Raw genomic sequence first — 22,075 nt, forward strand, 5'->3', positions numbered from 1 at the left:
AAGCATTTCAGATATATATCAATAAAACCCAAAGCTAAAGTCTTAACTTTCTTTTTTTTTTTTTTTTTTTAATTTTTTTTTTCAACGTTTATTTATTTTTGGGACAGAGAGAGACAGAGCATGAACGGGGGAGGGGCAGAGAGAGAGGGAGACACAGAATCGGAAACAGGCTCCAGGCTCTGAGCCATCAGCCCAGAACCCGACGCGGGGCTCAAACTCACGGACCGCGAGATCGTGACCTGGCTGAAGTCGGACGCTTAACCGACTGCGCCACCCAGGCGCCCCAAAAGTCTTAACTTTCAATCAATAAAAACTTTTTTTTTATTTTTTAAGATTTTTTTGTTTGTTTTTAAGTAATCTTTGTCCAATATGGGGCTCAAATTCACAATCCTGAGATCAAGAGTCGCATGCTCCACCAACTGAGCTAGCCTGGCACCCCCAGTCAATAAAAACTTTGTATATGAAGCCAAGTTAATATATTCAATGATTTTCTGGTATTCCAAGTAGCTGTAGAGCTAGAGTCTAGACCACATAAAAGGCTAACTTGATATCACGTTTTTAGAAAGTGAGAGAACAAATGCCTTATCAGTTATCAATCATCCTCACTTTAGAGATGAATAGGATAATAACTTAAGATGTAGCTTTTTGCTTAGTATCTTAAGGACCATATTCAATGTTATTGGTTGATACAAGATCTAGATCTACATGCTTTATATATTTAGATAGTCATTTACTTATTGTCTGTAATTGCTTTCATGCAACAGTGACAGAGTTAAGCAGTTGTGACAGAGACAATCTGACCTGCAAATCCTGATAATTTACTTCCCAGTCCTTTACAGAAGAAGTTTGCCAACCCTGCATTAGGCCGTTATGAAGAATTATAAGCAGAATGAGGCAAGGCCCTTCTTCCTCCTTGTGTTGCTTTTGCATATTTCTCATGCAAAGGAATGGAAATGGCCCACCTCTCGTATGTGTAATTCTTGTTCCCTGCCCCAGTTCTCTTCGTGCTGCTCTTACCATGTAGCTGCACTAACTGACAACACCCCAGCATGAACAGGGACCTAGGGTTTGCTATTTGTTGAGTGGAAAGGCATGTGAGGGAGATCATGATAACTTGAGAGATTGTGCTATGGTAGTTAAAGATCAAGTGAGGACCAGATTATGGTCCCTTAATTCTCAGAACATAGTTCTGAGGGTGTTTGGGTGGTTTAGTCTGTTAATGATCTTGTGGTTTGTGAGTTCAGGCCCCATGTTGGGCTCTGCACTGACAGTGACAGTGTTGGGAGTGACAGCCTCTCTCCTTCCTCTCTGCCCCTCCCTCACTTGCTCTCCCGCCCCCTTCAAAATAAATAAATTAAAAAAAAATCTATCTCTCTATCTGTCTATCTATCTATCTCATTCTGGGTATGTATGGATGGAAAAGAGAAGAGATAAGTGTTCTGTGTCATCTCCTCATATCCTGTTTGGTTGGAAACAAATTTCCAAAGAAGGGAACAATGTTGGCAAGTGGGATCAGAGAGGAAACACGGACATCACAAGAAATATTCAGTCAGGCAAGAAGCCCTTAGCAGTAGAATTATTTAAATTTATATATGGTAAAACCTTGGATTGCGAGTAACTTGTTCTGTGAGTGTTCTGCAAGCGAGCAAACATTTCTAATAAATTTTAACTTGATAAATGAGTGATGTCTTGCAATACGAGTGGTACGTGATGCCGAATGTCACATGATCACAACTGAGCCAATGGTTCTTTCTTGCTTGCTGTGGAATTGTGGTGATGTCTCCCATGTTCAGGTGCTCGGTCTCAGGCTGTAGTGTTTGGCAGAAATCAGTGATTTTCAGAATGTTGGAAGGTGCCCACAACTGGCATTAGTGTATTTTTTGTCACTTCAAACCACCTATGGACAGTCCTTTGCTTTTCCATACAAGAGTAAGCTTAGGAATGCTTTGCTTCATTCTAGGTCAGGCTGCCCGCAGATATAGACCCTGTCCTCTGCTGCCTTATTGCCAGTTGGATTAAATACAATATATGGCAAGAGTTTATTAATACTATACTGTAGTCAACATCCATGCAAGCATATACAATGGCCCTGATGCAGAAAAAGATTCCATTGAGCCAATACATAACAGTGATTCCATTAGTGATAGTGAAAGTCATTAGTGATAGTGAAAGTCCTGCACAATAACCCTCCTCTCTCTTATCTCCCTCACACAAGCCATGAAGGTTTTTAAAGATAAGTACAGGTTAATGTGTTTATTTTTCTTTATATTTTGTATTTTCTTAATTATTTTGTGTTCTATTACAGTATTGTAATCATTTTTGTATGAATATTTTTGGGTTGTGGAACAAATCATCTGAGTTTCCATTATTTCTTACGGGGAAATTCGCTTTGATATACAAGTGCTTTGGATTATAAGCATGTTTCCAGAACGAATTATGCTCGCAAGCCAAGGTTTTACTATACTTTGAAATATAACTGAGTTCCCACCTCTATTGTAATCAGGCATACTTGTAGTCATGGTGTTCTTTGTATCTAGTGAGCTAGAGTTATGCCTAACTTTTGATTTTGGATATTTGGTTTGCTGTTGGTTTCCAAACTTCTCTTACCTTAATCTCCAAAATCTGGTTCATTGATCATTTGCTTTTTGGCCCCTATATCTCTGTCTTGAGTTCTGAGTTTGCAGACCTTTAATTAACTTAGCCTGTTTGAAAGCTATGGGCTCCCTAAATTCTGCTGTGTCTTTCTGGTTCTTAGGTTCTTGGCTTATACCTGACAACTGCTACTTAGGGTTCCTGTAGCCTGAACCTCTGGGCTTTGGTCCTGTGGATTGCTTTTGAATCCAGATAAACCACAATCACTGATGCACTGATTAGACCCTAACACTTGCCCACTGTTCTCTAAGTTCTGAACCTCTATCTTATCTGACCCTGTTGTTTCTTGTGTCCTACAGTGAACACAAAATACTTCATTAAAAATAATTAGACCTGTTTATTCTGATCTTCATTTGAACTGCATCCTGTCTGTTGATACACTGGCCAGATAACTCTTCATTAAACTTTCAACGGTAGTGTTTGAGTTCTCTCTGAGTTCTGTGTCAGTGATGATAATTTTTGTATACTGGTACTCTTTTAATTTTTCTATTTTGGCAAGAGAATATTAAAATTTTTAATTTATTTTTTCTATTTTTCAACCTCTTATTGGTTTAGCTGGTTCCTATATTTAATTTAAAGTTAGGCTTATGTGATTTTATACAAAATCAACATACCCAGAAATTCAAATATAGGGACCTCAAACTTTTTTTTTTAATGTGTATTTATTTTTTTGAGAGAGGGAGGGAGACACAGAATCCCTCTTTCATGTTTTTGAGAGAGACAGACAGAGTGTGAGTGGGCAGTGAGAGAGAGAGACACACACACAAAGAATCTGAAGCAGGCTCCAGGCTCTGAGCTGTCAGCACAGAGGCCAACACGGGGCTCGAACTCACGAGCCATGAGATCATGACCTGAGCCAAAGTTGGACACTTAACCAACTGAGCCACCCAGGCGCCCCTAAACTTTTAAGTAAATAAGACTAGTAAATAGGACTAAAATTTAAGTAAACAAGACTAGTTTTTAAAAAACATTTCAATTGTAATGTTGTAACATCTTAAAACCATAATAAAAATGTTAATATTTTTCATATTTCTGTTTAGTTTTAATATTATAATAGTTTTGTTTGTAGCAAACATTTAAAGATCACACCTTGTGATCATTCATGGTAACTTAGTCTCTGGTTTGATTCCCAGTATTCTTTCTGAAGATTAAAGTTGAGAGGTACCTGGGTGGCTCAGTTGGTTAAGCGTCGGACTCTTGGTATGGGCTCAGGTCATGATCTTACATTTCTTGCTGACAGCCTGGAAGCCTGCTTGCGATTCTCTCCCTCCCTCTCTCTCTGCCCTTCCCCCACTCACACTGTCTCTCTCAAAGTAAATAAACTTAGAAAAAAAGAGTAAAGTTGATATTATTTGAAAAAATTAGTAAGCTCTCATGGGATTTACAGAGTCTGACTTTGGCACTGACAAACTGAAGTGAGCTGTATACCCAATTTAAACAATTCAGAAGGTACGTTTATAGGTTTCAGAGTTCTAAGAACAAGCCCAGTTTCACTTATTAGAGCATATCTTTATTTTTTACCTGCTTCTAGGGTTACAGGTGAAGTAAAGCACAACATCACCAATACTGTGGTATGCAGAGTGCAAGGCGAATGGAATAGTGTTCTTGAGTTCACTTATAGCAATGGAGAGACAAAGTATGTGGATTTAACTAAGTTGGCAGTAACAAAGAAAAGAGTAAGACCTCTGGAGAAGCAAGATCCATTTGAATCCAGGTATGTTATCCTTACATCCATACAAGAGTCAGAAGCTCTGGATCTTAATCGAAGCCTTTTCACTAATTTGCAACCTTAGGCAGGTCACTTCACCAGTTTGCATTTGTAAGCTGGGCAAAAATATTACAATATTTAATAGTCAAAAGATTACTATCCTTATCATAAAAACGTTTACAAATTATTAACAAGAAAATAGGTACCCCATTAGAAAAATGGACAAAGGACATAAAGAGGCAGTTCACAAAAGGAGAAAAAAAATGTCCACTAAGAAAATGAAAAATAGTGGTTGCTTCTGGAGAGGAGTACTGGGATGTAGGATAGGAAAGAGACTTAATCTTTCATAGAATCCCCTTTTGCACTATTTAAATTTTATATCCTGTGGAAGTATTGTTGTATCAATTTAAAAAAGAAAAAGTGAAATACAAGGAAGCATTAAACATCTTAAGTTCAGATCATGTAAGTAGAACTAAACTATTTATTACTATATACATAAAGGAATTAAATACCCATTAACCAAAGACTCAGATTGCATTTAGAAATAAAACAGTAATGACTGGGGAAAATTTTTCTTTTGGAGTTTATCCTAAAGGAGAAGTTGTTTTTATTTTATTTTAATTCCAGTATAGTTAACATACATTGTGAAATTAGTTTTAGGTGTACAATATAGTGATTCAAAAGGAGAGGTTCTTAAGGTTTGGTCTATGGACCCCCTACGGTCCTTGAGATTTTTTAACAAGGTTTATAAGTTCAATTTTATTTTCATAATAATGCCAAGATGCTATTTGCCCTTTCATTCTGTTGGCACTTGCACTGATGGTGCATCAGAAGTTGTGGGTAGCACTGCTGGGCCTTAGAGTAATCAAGGCAGTGGCACAAAACTACACAGTCATTGTGTTCTTCACTGCCCATGTACTTGCATTTTTTTTAAGATGCCAGGGTTTTTAAAAAAAAAAGTCCTTGAAAAAGCAGTATAGATTGTTAGTTTTATTAAATCTGTATCATTGAGGACCCATCTTTTTACTATTCTACATGACAGATTGGGAGTATGCATAAAGCACTGCTGGTAGATATTGAAGTACGGTAGTTATCTGGAGGAAAAGCACTTGTGCAGTTGTTTGAGTTATAAGCTGAACTAATTTCTGTTTTCGTAAAACACCATTTCTACTTAAATGAATGGCAAACCATGACTATTCTAATTTCAGTATTGGGCAGACATTTTTCTTATAAATAGATGATCTGAACATGGCACTTCAAGGAAAACAATTGGCAGTATTTTTGGCTAATAATAAAATTTAAATGGAAACAACGTACGGATTAAAGACCTAAATGTGAGACCTGAAACCATAAAAGTCCTAGAAGAGAGCACAGGCAGTAATCTCTCTGACATCATCCATAGCATCATTTTCATAGATATGTCTCCTGAGGCAAGGGAAATAAAAGCAAAAATAAACTATTGGGACTACATCCAAGTGAAAAGTTTCTGCACAGCAAAGGAAACAATCAACAAAAATGAAAGGCAGCCTACTGAATGGTAGAAGAAATTTGCAAATGACATATCCAATAAAGAGTTAGTATCTAAAATATATAAAGGACCGATACAACAAGTGTTGGCGAGGATGTGGAAAAAAAGGAACCGTTGTACATGGTTGGTGGGAATGCAAACTGGTGCAGCCACTATGGAAAACAGTATGGAGTTTTCTCAGAAAATTAAAAATAGAACTACCCTATGATCCAGTAATCGCACTATGGGGTATTTACCCCCAAAATACAGAAACACTAATTCAAAGGGGTACATGCTTCCCTATGTTTATAGCAGTATTATTTACAATAGCCAAACTATGGAAGCAGCCCAAGTGTCCATCAATAGATGAATGGATAAAGAAGATTTGGTTATGTGTATGCAATGGAATATTATTCAGCCATAAAAAAGAATGAAATCTTACCATTTGCAATGACATGGATGGAGCTGGAGAATACCATATGATTTCACTCAATACCATATGATTTCACTCAAATACCATATGATTTCATTCATGTGTGGAATTTAAGAAACAAATGAGCAAAGGGAAAAAAAGACAAACCAAGAAACAGACTCTTAGCTATAGAGCACAAACTGATGGTTACCAGAAGGAAGGGGACAGGGTTGGAGAAATAGAAGATGGGGATTAAAAAGTACACTTATCATTATGAAAAAATAAATAAAATGAAAAAATAAAATAATAAAAAGGTATAGGTGGGAGACAGTGGAAGATAGGTAGATAGATAGGTAGATAGACAGACAAGAAGGTAGGTAGATAGGAAGAAGCAACCTAAGTGTCCATCAACAGATGAATGGATAAAGAAGTTGTAGTATATAGGGGCACCTGGCTGGCTGAGTTCTAAGAAAATGCAACTCTTGATCTCAGGGTTGTAAGTTTGAGCCCCATGTTGAGTGTAGAGATTACTAAAAAAATATTTTTAAAAAACTTAAAAAAGAAGTTACAGTATATATATACAGTGGAATTTTATTCAACCATAAAAAAAGAAGGAAATCCTGCCATTTGTGACAACATGGATGGACCTTAAGGGTATCATGCTAAGTGAAATAAGTCAAAAAGACAGATACTGTATGATCTCACTTATATGTGCAATCTAGGGGCGCCTGGGTGGCTCAGTTGATTAAGCATCTGGCTCTTGGTTTCAGCTCAGGTCATGATCTCACAGTTCATGGGTTCAAGCCCCACATCAGGCTCTGCACTGTCAGTGGGGAGCCTGTTTGGAATTCTCTCTCTCTTCCTCTCTTTTTGCCCCTCCCTGCTCACTCTCTCTGTCTCTCAAAATAAATAAATAAACTTCAAAAAATAAAATATTCTCTTTTCAACTATGTATCAGTGTGAGGCCAGGTTTTCTTTATATACTTTAACTAAAACAACATATCACAACAGACTGAATGTAGAAACAGCTATAAGAATCCAGCTATATTAAAGCAGATTTTTTTAATGTTTATTTATTTATTTTGAGGGGGGAGGGGCAAAGAGAGGGACAGAGAACCCAAGTAGGCTCCACTCTTGTCAACACTGAGCCTGACACGGGGCCCAGTCTCATGAAATGTGAGATCATGACCTGAGCTAAAAGCAAGAGTTGGACGCCTAACCTACTGAGCCACCCAGGCACCCCTAAAGCAGATGTTTAAGAGATACTGCTGGATTCTCTTTGCTAAAATTTTATTAAGGATATTTTATATCTACATTCATGGGGGATATTGGTTGGTCTGTTGTTTTCTTTAGGGAAAGGTTTTTAACTACAAATTCAATATCTTTATATTGATATTGAGGTTGTCTTGAGTGAACTTTGGCAGTTTGTGTATCTTTCAAGAAATTGATTCATTTAATCTAATTTGTCGAATTTATTGGCATGTAAGTTATATTCCCTTAGTTTTCTTTTAATGTGTGTAGGATCTGTAGTGATGTCCCTACTTTAATTCTTCATGTTGGTAATATTTTCTTTTCCTAATCAATGTGATTAAAGATTTATTAATTTTACTCAGAAAACTAGTGTTTGGTTTCATTGGTTTTTGTCTGTATTTCTATTTTCTTCATTGGTTTCTGCTCTTTTTTATTTCCTCTTTTCTGCTTACTTGGTGCATCATTTGCTCTTCCTTTTTCTCATTTCTTAAAAGGGAAGCTTGGGTCAGGGGTCAGCACACTTCTATAAAAGGCCAGAGAATAAATATTTTAGGCCTAATGGGCCAGATAGTCTCTACCACAACTACTCAACTCTACCACTGTAGCATGAAAGCAGCCACAAACAGTGAAAGGATAGATAGATATCCCTATGTTACAATAAAAATCTATTCACAAAAATGGGCAGCCAGCCATAGTTGTCTGACCCCTGATTAGGCCATTGTTTTTCCTTTTTCCCTAATATATATATTTAATATATTTCTAAGTCTGCTTTGTCTATATCTCACAACTTTCGAATTCTTGATATATATTTTCTAATTTCCCTTGTGACTCATGAAGTTATTTAATTTTTTTTTTTTTAATGTTGGTTTTTGAGAGAGAGGAACACAAAGTGTGAGCAGGGGAGGAGCGGAGAGGGAGGGAGACACAGAAAGAATCCAAAGCAGGCTCCAGGCTCTGAGCTGTCAGCACAGAGCCCGATGCAGGGCTTGAACCCACGAACCATGAGATCATGATCTGAGCTGAGGTAGGACACTTAACCGAGCTACCCAGGTGCCCCTCTTGAAGTTATGTAGTAAAACATTATTTAATTTCCAAATATTTATAAAATTTCCAGCTATCTTCCCATTATTCATTTTTTTTTTTCAACGTTTATTTATTTTTGGGACAGAGAGAGACAGAGCATGAACGGGGGAGGGGCAGAGAGAGAGGGAGATACAGAATCGGAAACAGGCTCCAGGCTCTGAGCCATCAGCCCAGAGCCTGACGCGGGGCTCGAACTCCCGGACCGCGAGATCGTGACCTGGCTGAAGTCGGACGCTTAACCGACTGCGCCACCCAGGTGCCCCACCCCATTATTCATTTTTAATTTAGCTTAATTTTGGCCAAAAGGTGTACTTTGTATGGTTTCAGTCCTTCAAATTTTTTGAGATTTATGACCCTGAATACATTCTGTCTTGGTAAATGTTTCATGTGCACTTAGCAAGAATGTATATTTTTTTGATGTTAGGTGACAATAATCTGTAAATATCAGTTAGCTCAAGTAGGTTGATAGTATTTTTCTAGCATTCTGTGTGATTACTAATTTTCTGTATACTTGTTCAGTTGAGATCAGTAACTGAGATCAGTTATTGAAACTAACAATTATAATTGAATATTTCTTTTTGTAGTTCTGTAAGTCTTTACTTCATGTTATTTGAAGCTTTGTATTAGGGGCATACACATTTGGGATTATATGTCTCTTGATGTACTAACCCTTGATCATTATGAAATAATCTTCTTTATCCGTGGTCATAGTTCTTGCTTTGCATTCTACTTTAATACTAAAAGTGCCACTTTAAATAAACTTTATCAAGGGGCACCTGGGTGGCTCAGTCTCTGAAGCGTCCGACTCTTGATTTCAGCTTAGGTCATGATCTCACGGTTTGTGAGTTCGAGCCCTGCATCTGGCTCTGCACTGACAGTGCAGAGCCTGCTTGGGATACTCTCTCTGCCTCTCTCCCTGCCCCTCCCCTGCACATGCTCACTCTCTTTCTCTCTCTCTCTCTCTGTCTGTATCCCTCTGTATCTGTCTCTCTCTCAAAATAAATAAATAAATTTTAAAACAACTTTATCAAGATGTATTTTACATATTATAAAATCCACCTATTTCAAGTGTATAAATTCAGTTATTTTTAGCATCTTTCCTGAATGGTGCAGTCATTGCCATAAATCAGTTTCACAGTCTTCATCCTCCCATGAGATCACTCATGCCCACTTACAGTTAATGTCCATTCATATCCCTAGTCTCAGGGAACCTACTTTCTGTCTCTATAAATTTGCCTTTTCTGGACACTTCAGATGAATGGAATCATACAATATGTGATACCTTGTGCTTGGCTTCTTTCATTTGGCATAATGTTTTCGAGGTTCATCCATGATACAGTATGTATCAGTAGTTCATTTTTTTATATTGCTGAATAGTATTCCATTATATGGAACCACATTTTGCCTATCTATTCACTAATTGATGGACATTGCCAGTTTTGGACTTTGATGATTAATACTACTATGAACATTCTCATGTAAATTTTGGGGTGGCTATGTTTTCATTTCTCTAGGTAAATATCTGAAAGTGGAATTGCTGGGTTGTCTACAAGTTTTACATTTGACTTTTCAGGAAACTGCCAAACTAATTTCCAAGATGGCTGCATCCTTTTACATTCCTGCTGGCAATGTATAAGTGTTCCAGTTCACATCCTCATCAACATTTGTTATTGCCTGCCTTATACCCATTCTAGTTGGTGTGAAATAGTGTCTTAAAATGGGATTTTAATTCACATGTTCCAAATGACTAATGATGTTGAACATATTTTCATATGCTAATTAATTAGCCATTTGTGTATCTTCTTTGGTGAAATGTGTGATTGTCTTCCTATTGGATTGTAGGAGTTCTTTGTGAATTCTGGATTCAAATTTTTTATGGATGTGTGTTTTTCAAATATTTTCTCTTTGTTCATTTTTTAATTTTCTTAGTGTTTTTTTTTTCCTTTCAGTATAAAGGGTTTTATTTTTCTGAGATGAGATTATCAGTGTTTTCTTTTATGGATTGTGGTTTTGGTATTATATCTAAGAAATCTTTGCCCAACCCAAAGACTTAAAGATTTTCTTCTGTCCGGGCACCTGGGTGGCTCAGTTAAGCATCCCGACTCTTGATTGCAGCTCAGGTCATGATCTCATGGTTTGTGAGTTCGAGCCCCGCATCAGGCTCTGTGATGACAGTGCAGAGCCTGCTTGGGATTCTCTCTCTCCTGCTCTGTCTTCCCCTCCCCCTGTTTGCACGCTATCTCTCTAAACAAACAAACAAACTTAAAAAAAAAAAAAGATTTTTCTCCTATCTTTTGTAAAAATTGTATTATGAGGTAAGGGTCTAAGGTCCTCTTTTTGCTTGTAGATATCTAGTTGTCCCAGCACCATTTGTTGAACAGACTGTTTTTTCCCCCAAAGAATTATCTTGCAGTTTTCTTTTGCTTGGAGTTTGTTGAGCTTTCCTGTCTCTGCTGTGCCTATAAACTCTAGTCAGTGAGTTGGAGCACCCATAGGACTCCCCTCATTTATTTCCCGATTAACAGGAATCAGTGTTCTGTACTGGCTTTTGCTCAATATCTACAAACCGTTGTTTCAATATATTTTGTCTGGTTTCCTACTTAATTAAAGGCATGAAGGTAAATCTGGTCCCTATTATTTCATCATGTCCAGAAGCAGAAAGTGGTCTCTCTTACCTTTCAGCTTTTAAAAACTGTATTTACCTTTTTGCTTATTATTTCCTAAGCTTCTTAAAAAAACAATATGTTTATAACTTGGGAAGATACAAATTATTCTTAATTTAAAAAGAAAACAGAAGCAGCAGCATCTTTGACATTAGTATCAGAAACATAGTTGTCAGTATTCTTATAACTCATAAGCATGAAATTATAGATCTGATTTAGGAAACAATTTTTAAAAATTACTGTTAATTTCAAGGTATAAGTTCTACTAATTATATTTTTCTAAAGAATGTAAAATGTGTGTTTTTTCAAATTCTAGGCGATTGTGGAAAAATGTGACAGATTCTCTGAGGGAATCTGAAATCGAGAAAGCCACAGAGCATAAACGTACCCTGGAAGAACGCCAGAGGACTGAAGAAAGGCATCGTACTGAAACAGGCACACCCTGGAAAACCAAATATTTTATTAAAGAGGTTTGTCCTACATGTCTTCAGACTAAAACTTGTTATCTACGGTAGTTTGCTAGGCTTTCTTGAGTTGTTATCATTTAGACATCTTTATTTCTAAAAATAGTCCAGCATAACCGTGAGCTTTTTCATGGAACTTTTCACAATTTGACAAAACAAAATAGTTTACCAGCAGTTCAGATGAAATGGATTTTGGGATTAAGTTGGCCACAAACAAAAATGCTAACATAATCTCCAGTCACAATAATAGAATAGACAATTGACAATTTATTGCCTTTCAAACTACGCTGAAACTTTCTGTTCATTTCCAGAGACTACATTTTAAAGGGAGACATGAGAAACTTAATTGGCTACACAAAGGCTAGTGCAGTGGCTAGAATCTTTGGAACATTTAAGAAAAAAGAATAAAGTGGGGTGTTCAGCTTAGAAAACCAAAAATTGGGACCATGCATTATAACCTTCAGATATGTATATGCTTTATCACATAGAAATTTTTTATCAGTTTGTATAGCAGTCCCACGGTAGGTTCAAACTACCAGGAATTTTGAGCTTAACATAAAAAGAAATTGTATAACAATAAAAAAAAATCCAGTAATAATATTGGGGAGTACATTTTATAGTAATGCACCACTAGTTCTATATGAGACCATGGCTTAGGTAGAAGACTTCATGCACTGATTTTGCAGCTAGACCAAATAATTGCCAGATTCTTATCTAAATTTAAAGATTTTTGTTTGGTTTGGTTTATTAGTTTCTGGTAGAACTCAGAGTAAGGTGAATGATTGCAGACCAGAGCTGTTATCAAGAAAAATTTTCTCGGGGCGCCTGGGTGGCTTAGTCAGTTGGTGTGTGATTTCGGCTCAAGTCATGATCTCACTGTTCCTGAGTTCGAGCCCCGCATTGGGCTGTGTGCTGACAGCTTAGACCCTGGAGCCTGCTTTAGGTTCTGTTCTCCCTTTCTCTCTGCCCTTCCCCCACTTGCTCTCTCTCTCTCTTTCTCTCTCTCAAAAATTAAATAAACATTTTTTTTTTTCAATTAAAAAAATTTTTTTTCTTGTCAGCAGTGCCTGATGGCTCAGTGGGAAGAGCATGCAGCTTTTGATCTCGGGGTTGTTAGTTCAAGCCCCATGTTGGGTAGAGAGTCTACTTAAAAGGAAAAAAAAAAAAGTTTTCTTACCATAGCCAAGTCTAAAGAAGCCCACTGAATTTTAATATTGGTCCATCAGGAAGGAATTTGGAAAAAGTAATTTAATTTTGATTTTTGCATAGTTATTAACCTTAAAACTCCATTTATTTTTTATTTATTATAAGTTTAAGTTTATTATAGTTGCTTCATTACTTTCATTTTTCTATCATTGGGTACCTATTATAAATATCAGTCATTTCCATGGATAGGAATAATAAAAAGAAAGTACTTTACATATCTACTCTTAGATGAAAAAATAAAAGTGTGTAATTATTATTCAAAGCTATAGTCTGATAACTGTGGTTTTTTTCATTTCAAACTCATTAAGAAAGCTGAGATATCAGGAACAGATTCTAGGAAGAGAATTCCTAAGGGAAGACCTCTCTAATTCATTAAAAGTGAACTCTGGGGTCTGAGAGCAACTATAATGGCTGCAAGATATAGGGGCGCCTGGGGCGCCTGGGTGGCTCAGTCGGTTAAGCGGCCGACTTCGGCTCAGGTCATGATCTCGCGGTCCATGGGTTCAAGCCCCGCGTCGGGCTCTGTGCTGACAGCTCAGAGCCTGGAGCCTGTTTCAGATTCTGTGTCTCCCTCTTTCTCTGACCCTCCACTGTTCATGCTCTCTCTCTCTGTGTCTCAAAAATAAATAAATGTTAAAAAAATTTAAAAAAAAAAAAAAAAAAAAGATATAGGGGCGCCTGACTGGCTCAGTTGATAGAGCGTGCAACTCTTGACCTCAGGGTTGTTTTGAACCCCATGTTTGGTATAGATATTACTTAAAATCTTTTTTAAAAAAGGTACAATTAATGAGATTTTAAAAGGTAGTCACCCTAATTCTTGCTACTGACATGACATGTAAAGTTGCTACTTCTCATGTATTCTTAGACAGATATTATTAAGAGCCACTGTCAATCTAGCGTTCTGTGCTGGTTACATCTTTTTCAAAAACAGTACTATAGGAGTTGAGAATTATCAACCAGGTGATTTAATATAAACAACCTAATTGTTGCCATTATTAAAGAAAAATTATTCTGACACTTACTAAAAATGTCAAAGAAAACTTCATTCGGGACTATTGTAGTAAAGAAGAGGGATTATACTTAACTCTGAGTACAAGGACAAGTGGAATAGTGAAGGAGTGGGTAGAAAAGAGAATCTTGGTCGAATATCAAGGATGGGGGTGAGGTGGAGGAACTTGATTAGATATCAAGGGTGGAAGAAGAGGAGTTTAGAAATCAGGGTTTGGAGTAGGGGGGATTCTTAGTGAACTGGCTTATCAAAATTCTTTGCTAAAACTGGGTTCAGTAGGCCATGGATGAGGCCTAGTCAAGAAGAGAACTCAAAGGAGTCTGACTAAAATTCAGTCAAGGAGCTGGGGTGCCTGGGTGGCTCAGTTGGTTATGCGTCCAACTCTTGATTTTGGCTCAGGTCATGATCTCATGGTTCATGGGATTGAGCCCTGCATCACTGACGGTGCAAAGCCTACTTGGGATTTTCTCTCCCTCTTTCTCTTTCTCTCTCTCTCTCTCTCTCTCTCTCTCTACCTCTCCCCCATTTGCTCATGCCTGCTGTCTCTCTTAAAATAAATGTGAACTTTAAAAAAAAAAGAGGGGCACTGGGTGGCTCGGTTAAGCGTCTGACTCTTGGTTTCAACTCAGGTCATGATCTCATGGTTTGTGAGTTCAAGCCCCACATCGGGCTCCATGCTGACAGTGTGGAGCCTGCTTGACATTCTCTCTCTCCCTCTCTCTCTGCCCCTCCCCCACTCACTCTTTCTCTGTCTCTAAACTTTAAAAACAAAAAAATCAAAAAATTAAAAAAAAGAATTCATCATTTAATGAAATTCATTCAAGGAGAGAGTGAGTCCTTGTCATTAGGAGCCAAGTAATTGCTTGTCTTAAGTCATTTTTGGAATAAGAATAGATAGATATATAGATAGATAGAGATAGATATAGATATATAGTATAAATAAATTGAAGGAGCTATGGGTTAAAGACAGGTTCAGATCTGACTTCTATTTTATTTATTTTTTTAATGTTTATTGTTGAGAAAAAGAGCACACAAGCAGGGAAGGGACAGAGAAAGGGGGAGACACAGAACCTGAAGGAGGCTCCAGGCTCTGAGCTGTCAGCACAGAGCCCGACATGGGGCTTGAACCCACAAACTGTGAGATCATGACCTGAGCCAAAGCCAGACGCTTAACCCACTGGGCCACCCAGGGTCCCCTCAGATCTGACTTACTTTGCCTAGTCCCATAAACACTGAACTCTACTCTTAGCTACCCTGACCTCAACTGTTCAAGTCCTGTACTCCAGTATGTGGCTTCATGCATTTCTTTTCCTCGCTTGGTCTTCTCTGGTTGTAGTTCATTCTCTGACTCTAACTTTGCTCCTCGCAGTATCCTATTCACAGGAGCCAGGGAAAACTAATGGGAGTAGAGTTGGGAAAGAACTAGAAAATAATACTCAACTACTAGAGTTGAGTAGAGAACGGCTAGTAGCTTGATGACCATTTGTGCTCCACCTGCTGCCTGTCACTCTGTGGGTGAGGCTAAGTCTGCAGTGTCTTGGCAAAATTGGCAGAATTGCTACAAATGACTTCTGCAAATAAAGTGGTGATGGAGCATCAACTAGGTGCCCCCGGACCAGAATTTCTCCCCTGATCCTAGCTAAACCACAGACATTATTTGATGTCTTAAGCACAGAGAATTTTTTCCATCACAAAAACTCTTGTTTTTAAATGTGACAGTAGATGGGGCGCCTAGGTGGCTCAGTCGGTTAAGCACCGACTTCGGCTCAGGTTATGATCTCGCGGTTTGTGAGTTTGAGCCCCACGTCAGGCCCTGCACTGACAGCTCAGAGCCTGGAGCCTGCTTCGGATTCTGTGTCTCCCTCTCTCTCTGCCCCTCCGCCACTTGCGCTCTGTCTCTGTCTCTCAAAAATAAGTAAACGTGAAAAAATTAAATAAATAAATAAATAAATGTATGTATGTATGTATGTATGTGACAGTAGAATTCCACCTTAGTGAAGATGTTGCTTCTAGTTTTGGTTACTGATTGTGAAAATATTAGAGGAATCGTCCTTTAATTTATTTTTCTACTTGTTTCAGGGAGATGGCTGGGTTTATCATAAGCCCCTTTGGAAAACAATTCCAGCAACACAGCCTGTGGAGTGACACACACTATCTGAGACTCGACCAAATGAACTTCTTCTCTGTTTACCCTAAACCCTCCCAGAATGGAGTCATTGCACTGAGTAACCTGCTTCCTGATTGCACAGACTGAATCTGGCTAAACCCGAATGTCCCTGTTAGGGCACCACAGAACTGCAGCAAGACCAAAGTGTTGAAGACGCACGACGGGCCTCTCACCAACCTGTTCATGTGATACGAGCAATATCATCCGAAAACCTTTCACGTGAATTATTAGATGATTCATCTTTTATCCAGCTCCTGCTCCTAAAGTTAGGTTTAAATCCCCTATTTTTGCATGGGGGCAGCAGATACACACAAGCGTGAGAACTCAGTGATTTTGATTTCTTTATAGTAAAGAGTGAAGTCTCTTTCAGAGTTTGTGCTTTGCTTTCTGTCAGTAACTGAAGTATTCACTGCTCTTACAAACAAACCCAAGAGGAGGAGGACGATGACCCAGAAGTGGATTCAGCCATTGTGCCTGAAATCAGTGTTAAAAAAGTCAACCAGGTTGTAGTAACAAGGCATTCTGTTCCTTCAAAGAGACTGTGTGCCTATGTCTGAGGAACTTATCCATTATCCACCTCTGTTGGAACTCTCTTTTAAAAAGTATATTTATAAATTGATTAGAATTATAACCATGGAGAATTTTTTCTTCTGAGCATTTTATTATACTTGAAAACAACATTGACTTGAAAAATTTCAGAACATTTTTCAATACCTAGTTTTATTAAATGTTACACTTGAGAGACAATTTTTTAAATGTGTTCATGTCAATATGATGAGATCTTGGCCTTTCTCAAGAACTGAGGCATTAAAGAACAAAGCAAACATTTAAAAAATAAAACTGTTACTTTTTTTTCCTTACCTTTTTTTCACTTGTAGATTAATATCCAGTATTATGTGCTATCCCTCTGAATAAGTATGCTTCATCTTACCTCTGCCCATTCAAATTTAAAACAACTATTCATATTTGTCAGTAATTCAGAAGTTATATATGTGGCTGAGTGCATGTATGGTATGGTTTTCTTTTCTTCTCAAGGAAACTCAAATGCTGAAGAAAGAATATGAAGTGAAAAGATATTAGGAAAAAAGATATCAGGAAGTTGTATTCAGGTACAAATCTCTTTTTTTTTTTAATAAGTATTTTATTGAGGTTGAAGGATTGCTGGCAACTAAAAGAATAGTGCTAATTATGGCTTTCATCATTCATTCAAGTATTTATTGAGTACCTACTTATGGTGCTCAACACTTGTTACTGCAAGCTACCTTAATTTTCCAAGAGTGGTGCCTTACTCTGTTTCTTCTGATGTGGTCTTCCAATCAGTGTGTGTAACATATACCTGTTAGTCATCAGCCATTGTAGGTGGCTGTGTCTCTTGCATCATCATAAGAAGTTTAAGCTTTGTGCTCTGAAAAATTGTGTTTTATTGAAGGGTTTAATAGGATGAAAACAGCAAAACAATAATTTTTTCAACGAATTGTAAATTATAAGAGAATAACTGGTTTATGTACAACCATTTTAATGATTCCCTTGTTCATTTTTGCTGTGAAATGCACTGAAAAATCTCAAAATGAGTTATAGTTCATGTGTTGGGAAGATTGAAAAATAATAAAACTAGAGAACAATAATGTCTTTGTCTGTTTTATGAAAGGAGAGAAATAGAAGGTTTGTGTTTAGAGGAGTTAGCCCCCTATTCATTTGAGAGGGACATGGATTTTTTTTCTTTAAATTCTTATCCTCAGGAATCTCTTAGGGAGATAAGTATATTCAATAAGAGGTTTTAAAAATTAAAATGTTAGGGGCGCCTGGGTGGCGCAGTCGGTTAAGCGTCCGACTTCAGCCAGGTCACGATCTCGCGGTCCACGAGTTCGAGCCCCGCGTCGGGCTCTGGGCTGATGGCTCAGAACCTGGAGCCTGTTTCCGATTCTGTGTCTCCCTCTCTCTCTGCCCCTCCCCCGTTCATGCTCTGTCTCTCTCTGTCCCAAAAATAAATAAACGTTGAAAAATTAAAATGTTTAAATAGTCTGGAAATAGAGCAAGAATGTAAAATTAAACTCGAGATTTTGTTCTATTCTTTGAACCATTTGAATACTTATTTATTTCTTTCAGTTGTTGAACCATTTTAAGAATTATTGAAATATGATTTTAAAAATTCTTAAGAAAAAAAATACATTTATAAGTAATTGAAATCTCATGATATTGGGTTGATTCTTTGACAAGAGTGAAATAATAACACCAATTTTGGGTAATTATTTTATCTTGTCTCCATCTTGACATCACTGCAGCTTATCTACCAGACAAGAGTTAGAGGTCTTTTCTGTTTTATTTTTTATCTACATGTTGTTGATAATTAGCCAGAGAAATGAATCTTTGCAGCAGTTGCCACTGATTTGTATCTTTTTCTTTGGGGTCAAAGTTTATTTATTTAAAAAATTTTTTTTAAGTTTACTTATTTTGAGAGAAAAAGAACAAGCGAGCAGAGGAGGGGCAGAGAGAGAGGGTGAGAGAGAATCCCAAGCAGGCTCTGCAGTGTCAGCACAGAGCCTGATGCAGGGTTCAAACTCATGTTCGAGGTATGACCTGAGCCGAAACCAAGAGTCAGATGCTTAACCCAACTGAGCCACCTAAGTGTCCCTGGATCAAAGTTTTAAATGTGCGCTTTCTGTCTGGCTTTTCGGAATTGTGTGTTAAGAAGTCCAAGAACAGTAGTGACAAAAAGACAATGTTCTGGCCATTTATTTGGATTTTTTTTCTTTTTACCATGATGATAACACTTATCACCCTATCCCTTCTGTCAAATGTTTGTATTTAAGCTCCATAATTTATATTCTAATTACATTTTGAATAGATAGTTTTGAAGCCCTGAAAGTAATTTTTAGGTTGTGTATTGGGTGAGATATGGCATCTACATATTGATTCCCTGAACTCTTCAGTTGTAACCAACATCTCACCTCTAATGCCTACTTGTCACCAAAAATAATAAGAAAAGTATTGAATTTCTCATTCCGTAATTCTAGTACTTTACTCATAACTATAAATATCTGGTACTTGATTAACCAACTTCTACAGATTAATTCTTTAAAAAATTTTTTTCTATAGATTAATTCTTAAAGGATTTATTAATTAATTATATAAGTATGAAATTTTGTTTAAAATATTGCCTTAAGATGAAGGCTAACTTCTATTCAATGTGCTCCTCCAAAGAAAGGCAATTTTGTGTGATCACTCCACAATCTACACTTGGGAGGGATTCCAGTTCCTTAGAGTTAGTACAGTGACTGGAAGCCGAATGGTGATTTAGCAAAGATAGTGGGAGAAGAAAGGGAAGATGAGTCTACCAGATGGGAATATAAAAGACAAGTTCATATTCATGAAAATGAAAATTCCAGTAAAATATATATTCTAGTGGCATAAAATCCCTCCTTGCCCGAAAACCAAGCTGCACAGGAAATTGTTACATATTACAAAGCTTTTGCACATGTTTTCACTACTTGATGTTCACAGTAACATTGTGAAATTGCAAAGTCAGGGATGGCCATTCCAACTTTGTAGATGAAGAAATTATTGCTCAAAGTTTAGTGCTCACTTCATATAGCTAGACCTTCCACAAACATCTGTTAAGTATTCCTTTGGGGCCAGATGATGCGTTAGACTCGATGTGACAAATACTATCCCTATCTTTACAGGCTTATGTGAAGGAAGAAACCAAAACCTAAATTCCTGAAAATGAGTCGTTGACAAGGGCAAGGCTAACTGGTCTTTCCAACCCCTAGAAAGGCTTCGTGGTACCTAGGTTCTTTGGAAGGCAGTTGATCAATGAGTTGAAAATGAGGGATTTGGGGGTACCTGTCTGGCTCAGTAAAGTATGTAACTCTTGATCTTGGGGTCATGAGTTCAAGCCCCACATTGGGCGTAGAGCTTACTTAAAAATGATAATTTAAAAAAATGTTAAAGCAAGGAGTTTGGCTCAAAGTCTACATAAGAAGCCCCAAACAATGCAACTAGGTGACTAACACTTGTTCCACCCTACAAGACGGGAGAGATTGAATGAGAGAGGTTTCGAATTCAGGAACACAAGTTGATAAATTGAAAATGAGGAACAAGTTAAAGTCTACATACTTAAGTACGAGATCTCACAGCATCTTTCCCTATCCCATTCCCCAAATATTGGCAGTCAGGCTTATCTCTTTAGGCAAGAGATTAAAAGATCCTTTTTGGGGTTTCTGCACTGCAAAGGAAACAACAAAACTAAAAGGCAACTGACAGAATGGGAGAAGATATTTGCGAATGATGACATACCAGATAAAGGGTTAGTAGCCAAAATCTATAAAGAATTTACCAAATTCAACACCCAAAAAACAAATAATCCAGTAAATAAATGGGCAGAAGACATGAATAGACCCTTTTCCAAAGACATCCAGATGGCCAACAGACACATGAAAAGATGCCCAACGTCACTCATCATCAGGGAAATAAAAATCGAAATCACATTGAGATACCACCTCACACTGATCAGAGTGGCTAAGATTAACAACTCAGGAAACAACAGATGTTGACGAGGATGTGGAGAAAGGGGAACCCTCTTGCACTGTTGGTGGGAATGCAAACTGGCATAGTCACTCTGGAAAACAGTATGGAGTTTCCTCAAAAAGTTAAAAATAGAACTACCCTATGACCCAGCAATAGCATTACTAGGAATTTATCCAAAGGATACAGGAGTGCTGATTCATAGGGGGCACATGTACCCCAATGTTTATAGCAGCACTTTCAACAATAGCCAAATCATGGGAAGAGCCCAAATGTCCATCGACTGATGAATGGATAAAGAAGATGTGGTTTATATATACAAAGGAATATTAGTTGGCAATGAAAAAGTGAAATACTGCCATTTGTAACAATGTGGATGGAACTGGAGGGTATCATGCTAAGTGAAATAAGCCAGAGAAAAGCAGACATCATGTTTTCACTCATGTGAAACTTGAAAAACTTAACAGATCATGGGGGAAGGGAAGCGGAAAAAATAGTTTCAAACAGAGAGGGAGGCAAACCCATAAGAGACTCTTAAATACAGAGAATATACTGAGGGTTGATGCGGGGGCGGGGGGAGGCAGGTGAGAGGAGAAAATGGGTGATGGGCATTGAGGAAGGCACTTGGGGTGAGCACTGGGTGTTGTATGTAAGTGATGAACCATCCCTGAAACCAAGAGCACACTGTATACACTGTATGTTAGCTAATTTGACAATATATTTTTAAAAATTAATGAATGAAAGATCTGAAGAAAAAAATCCTTTTTGGGGGAACAACTCCAGAAAAAAATTACTACAGATATATTTGGAGGGTCCACCAACAAAAAAAATCTCAGTTGACAATCCTGTTAATTACAGTAAAGCCAAGTCACTAACATAACCTTTCACCAGGAATCTACACACATCCATCCTCCCACCAACACATTGTATATACAGACAACACATTACATCTCATTTTACCAGCTGAGGATCGGCAGACATTTGAAGAAAGATTCTAATGAATAAAAAAGACCAAACGGGAAAAAATTTTGAGGAAATCCATAATTCAGGAAATGGTGGGAAATAACTTCGAAAAAAATTAAATCCTCAGATGAGATCATCTTGCTTGTATGAAACACAAATGCTATATTTTAAATGGACTGTTGAGGGAACAAGAACATGTCTTGGAAATTAAAAATATAGTTCAAATTAATCACTCAAAAGAAGTTATAGAAGGTAAGTAAGGGTAAACTCTTGGCAAATAGAACAAAAAGGCAAAAGATGGACAATAGGAGAGAAATACAAAAATTAGAAGAGCAATCCAGGAAGTCTAACAAATAGCTAGTGAAGATTCAAGGAATTAAAAACCAGAAGGAAAAATATTAAAAATACATACATTATATATATATATACATATATATGTACAAGACAGTTCCCAGAATTGGATGAC

At 37.4% G+C, this 22,075-nt stretch overlaps 1 protein-coding gene across 1 annotated transcript in view; it reads left to right on the top strand.

Annotated features, from left to right (window-relative positions):
• OSBPL11 (oxysterol binding protein like 11) overlaps positions 1 to 17,747 on the top strand; it is an 85,170-nt gene extending 67,423 nt beyond the window's left edge. The window contains exons 11-13 of the mRNA XM_047098971.1: positions 4,184 to 4,366; positions 11,593 to 11,746; positions 16,035 to 17,747. Coding sequence (XP_046954927.1) covers positions 4,184 to 4,366; positions 11,593 to 11,746; positions 16,035 to 16,100 — 403 coding nt within the window. The 3' untranslated portion in view covers positions 16,101 to 17,747. The remainder of the gene's footprint in view (positions 1 to 4,183; positions 4,367 to 11,592; positions 11,747 to 16,034) is intronic.
• Positions 17,748 to 22,075: the final 4,328 nt, after the last annotated feature.

The sequence above is a fragment of the Lynx rufus genome, unplaced genomic scaffold (genome assembly GCF_022079265.1).
Source record: "Lynx rufus isolate CCGP_SWC_20201006 ecotype Redwood Valley unplaced genomic scaffold, mLynRuf1.p SCAF_5, whole genome shotgun sequence".
Classification (NCBI taxonomy): domain Eukaryota; kingdom Metazoa; phylum Chordata; class Mammalia; order Carnivora; family Felidae; genus Lynx; species Lynx rufus.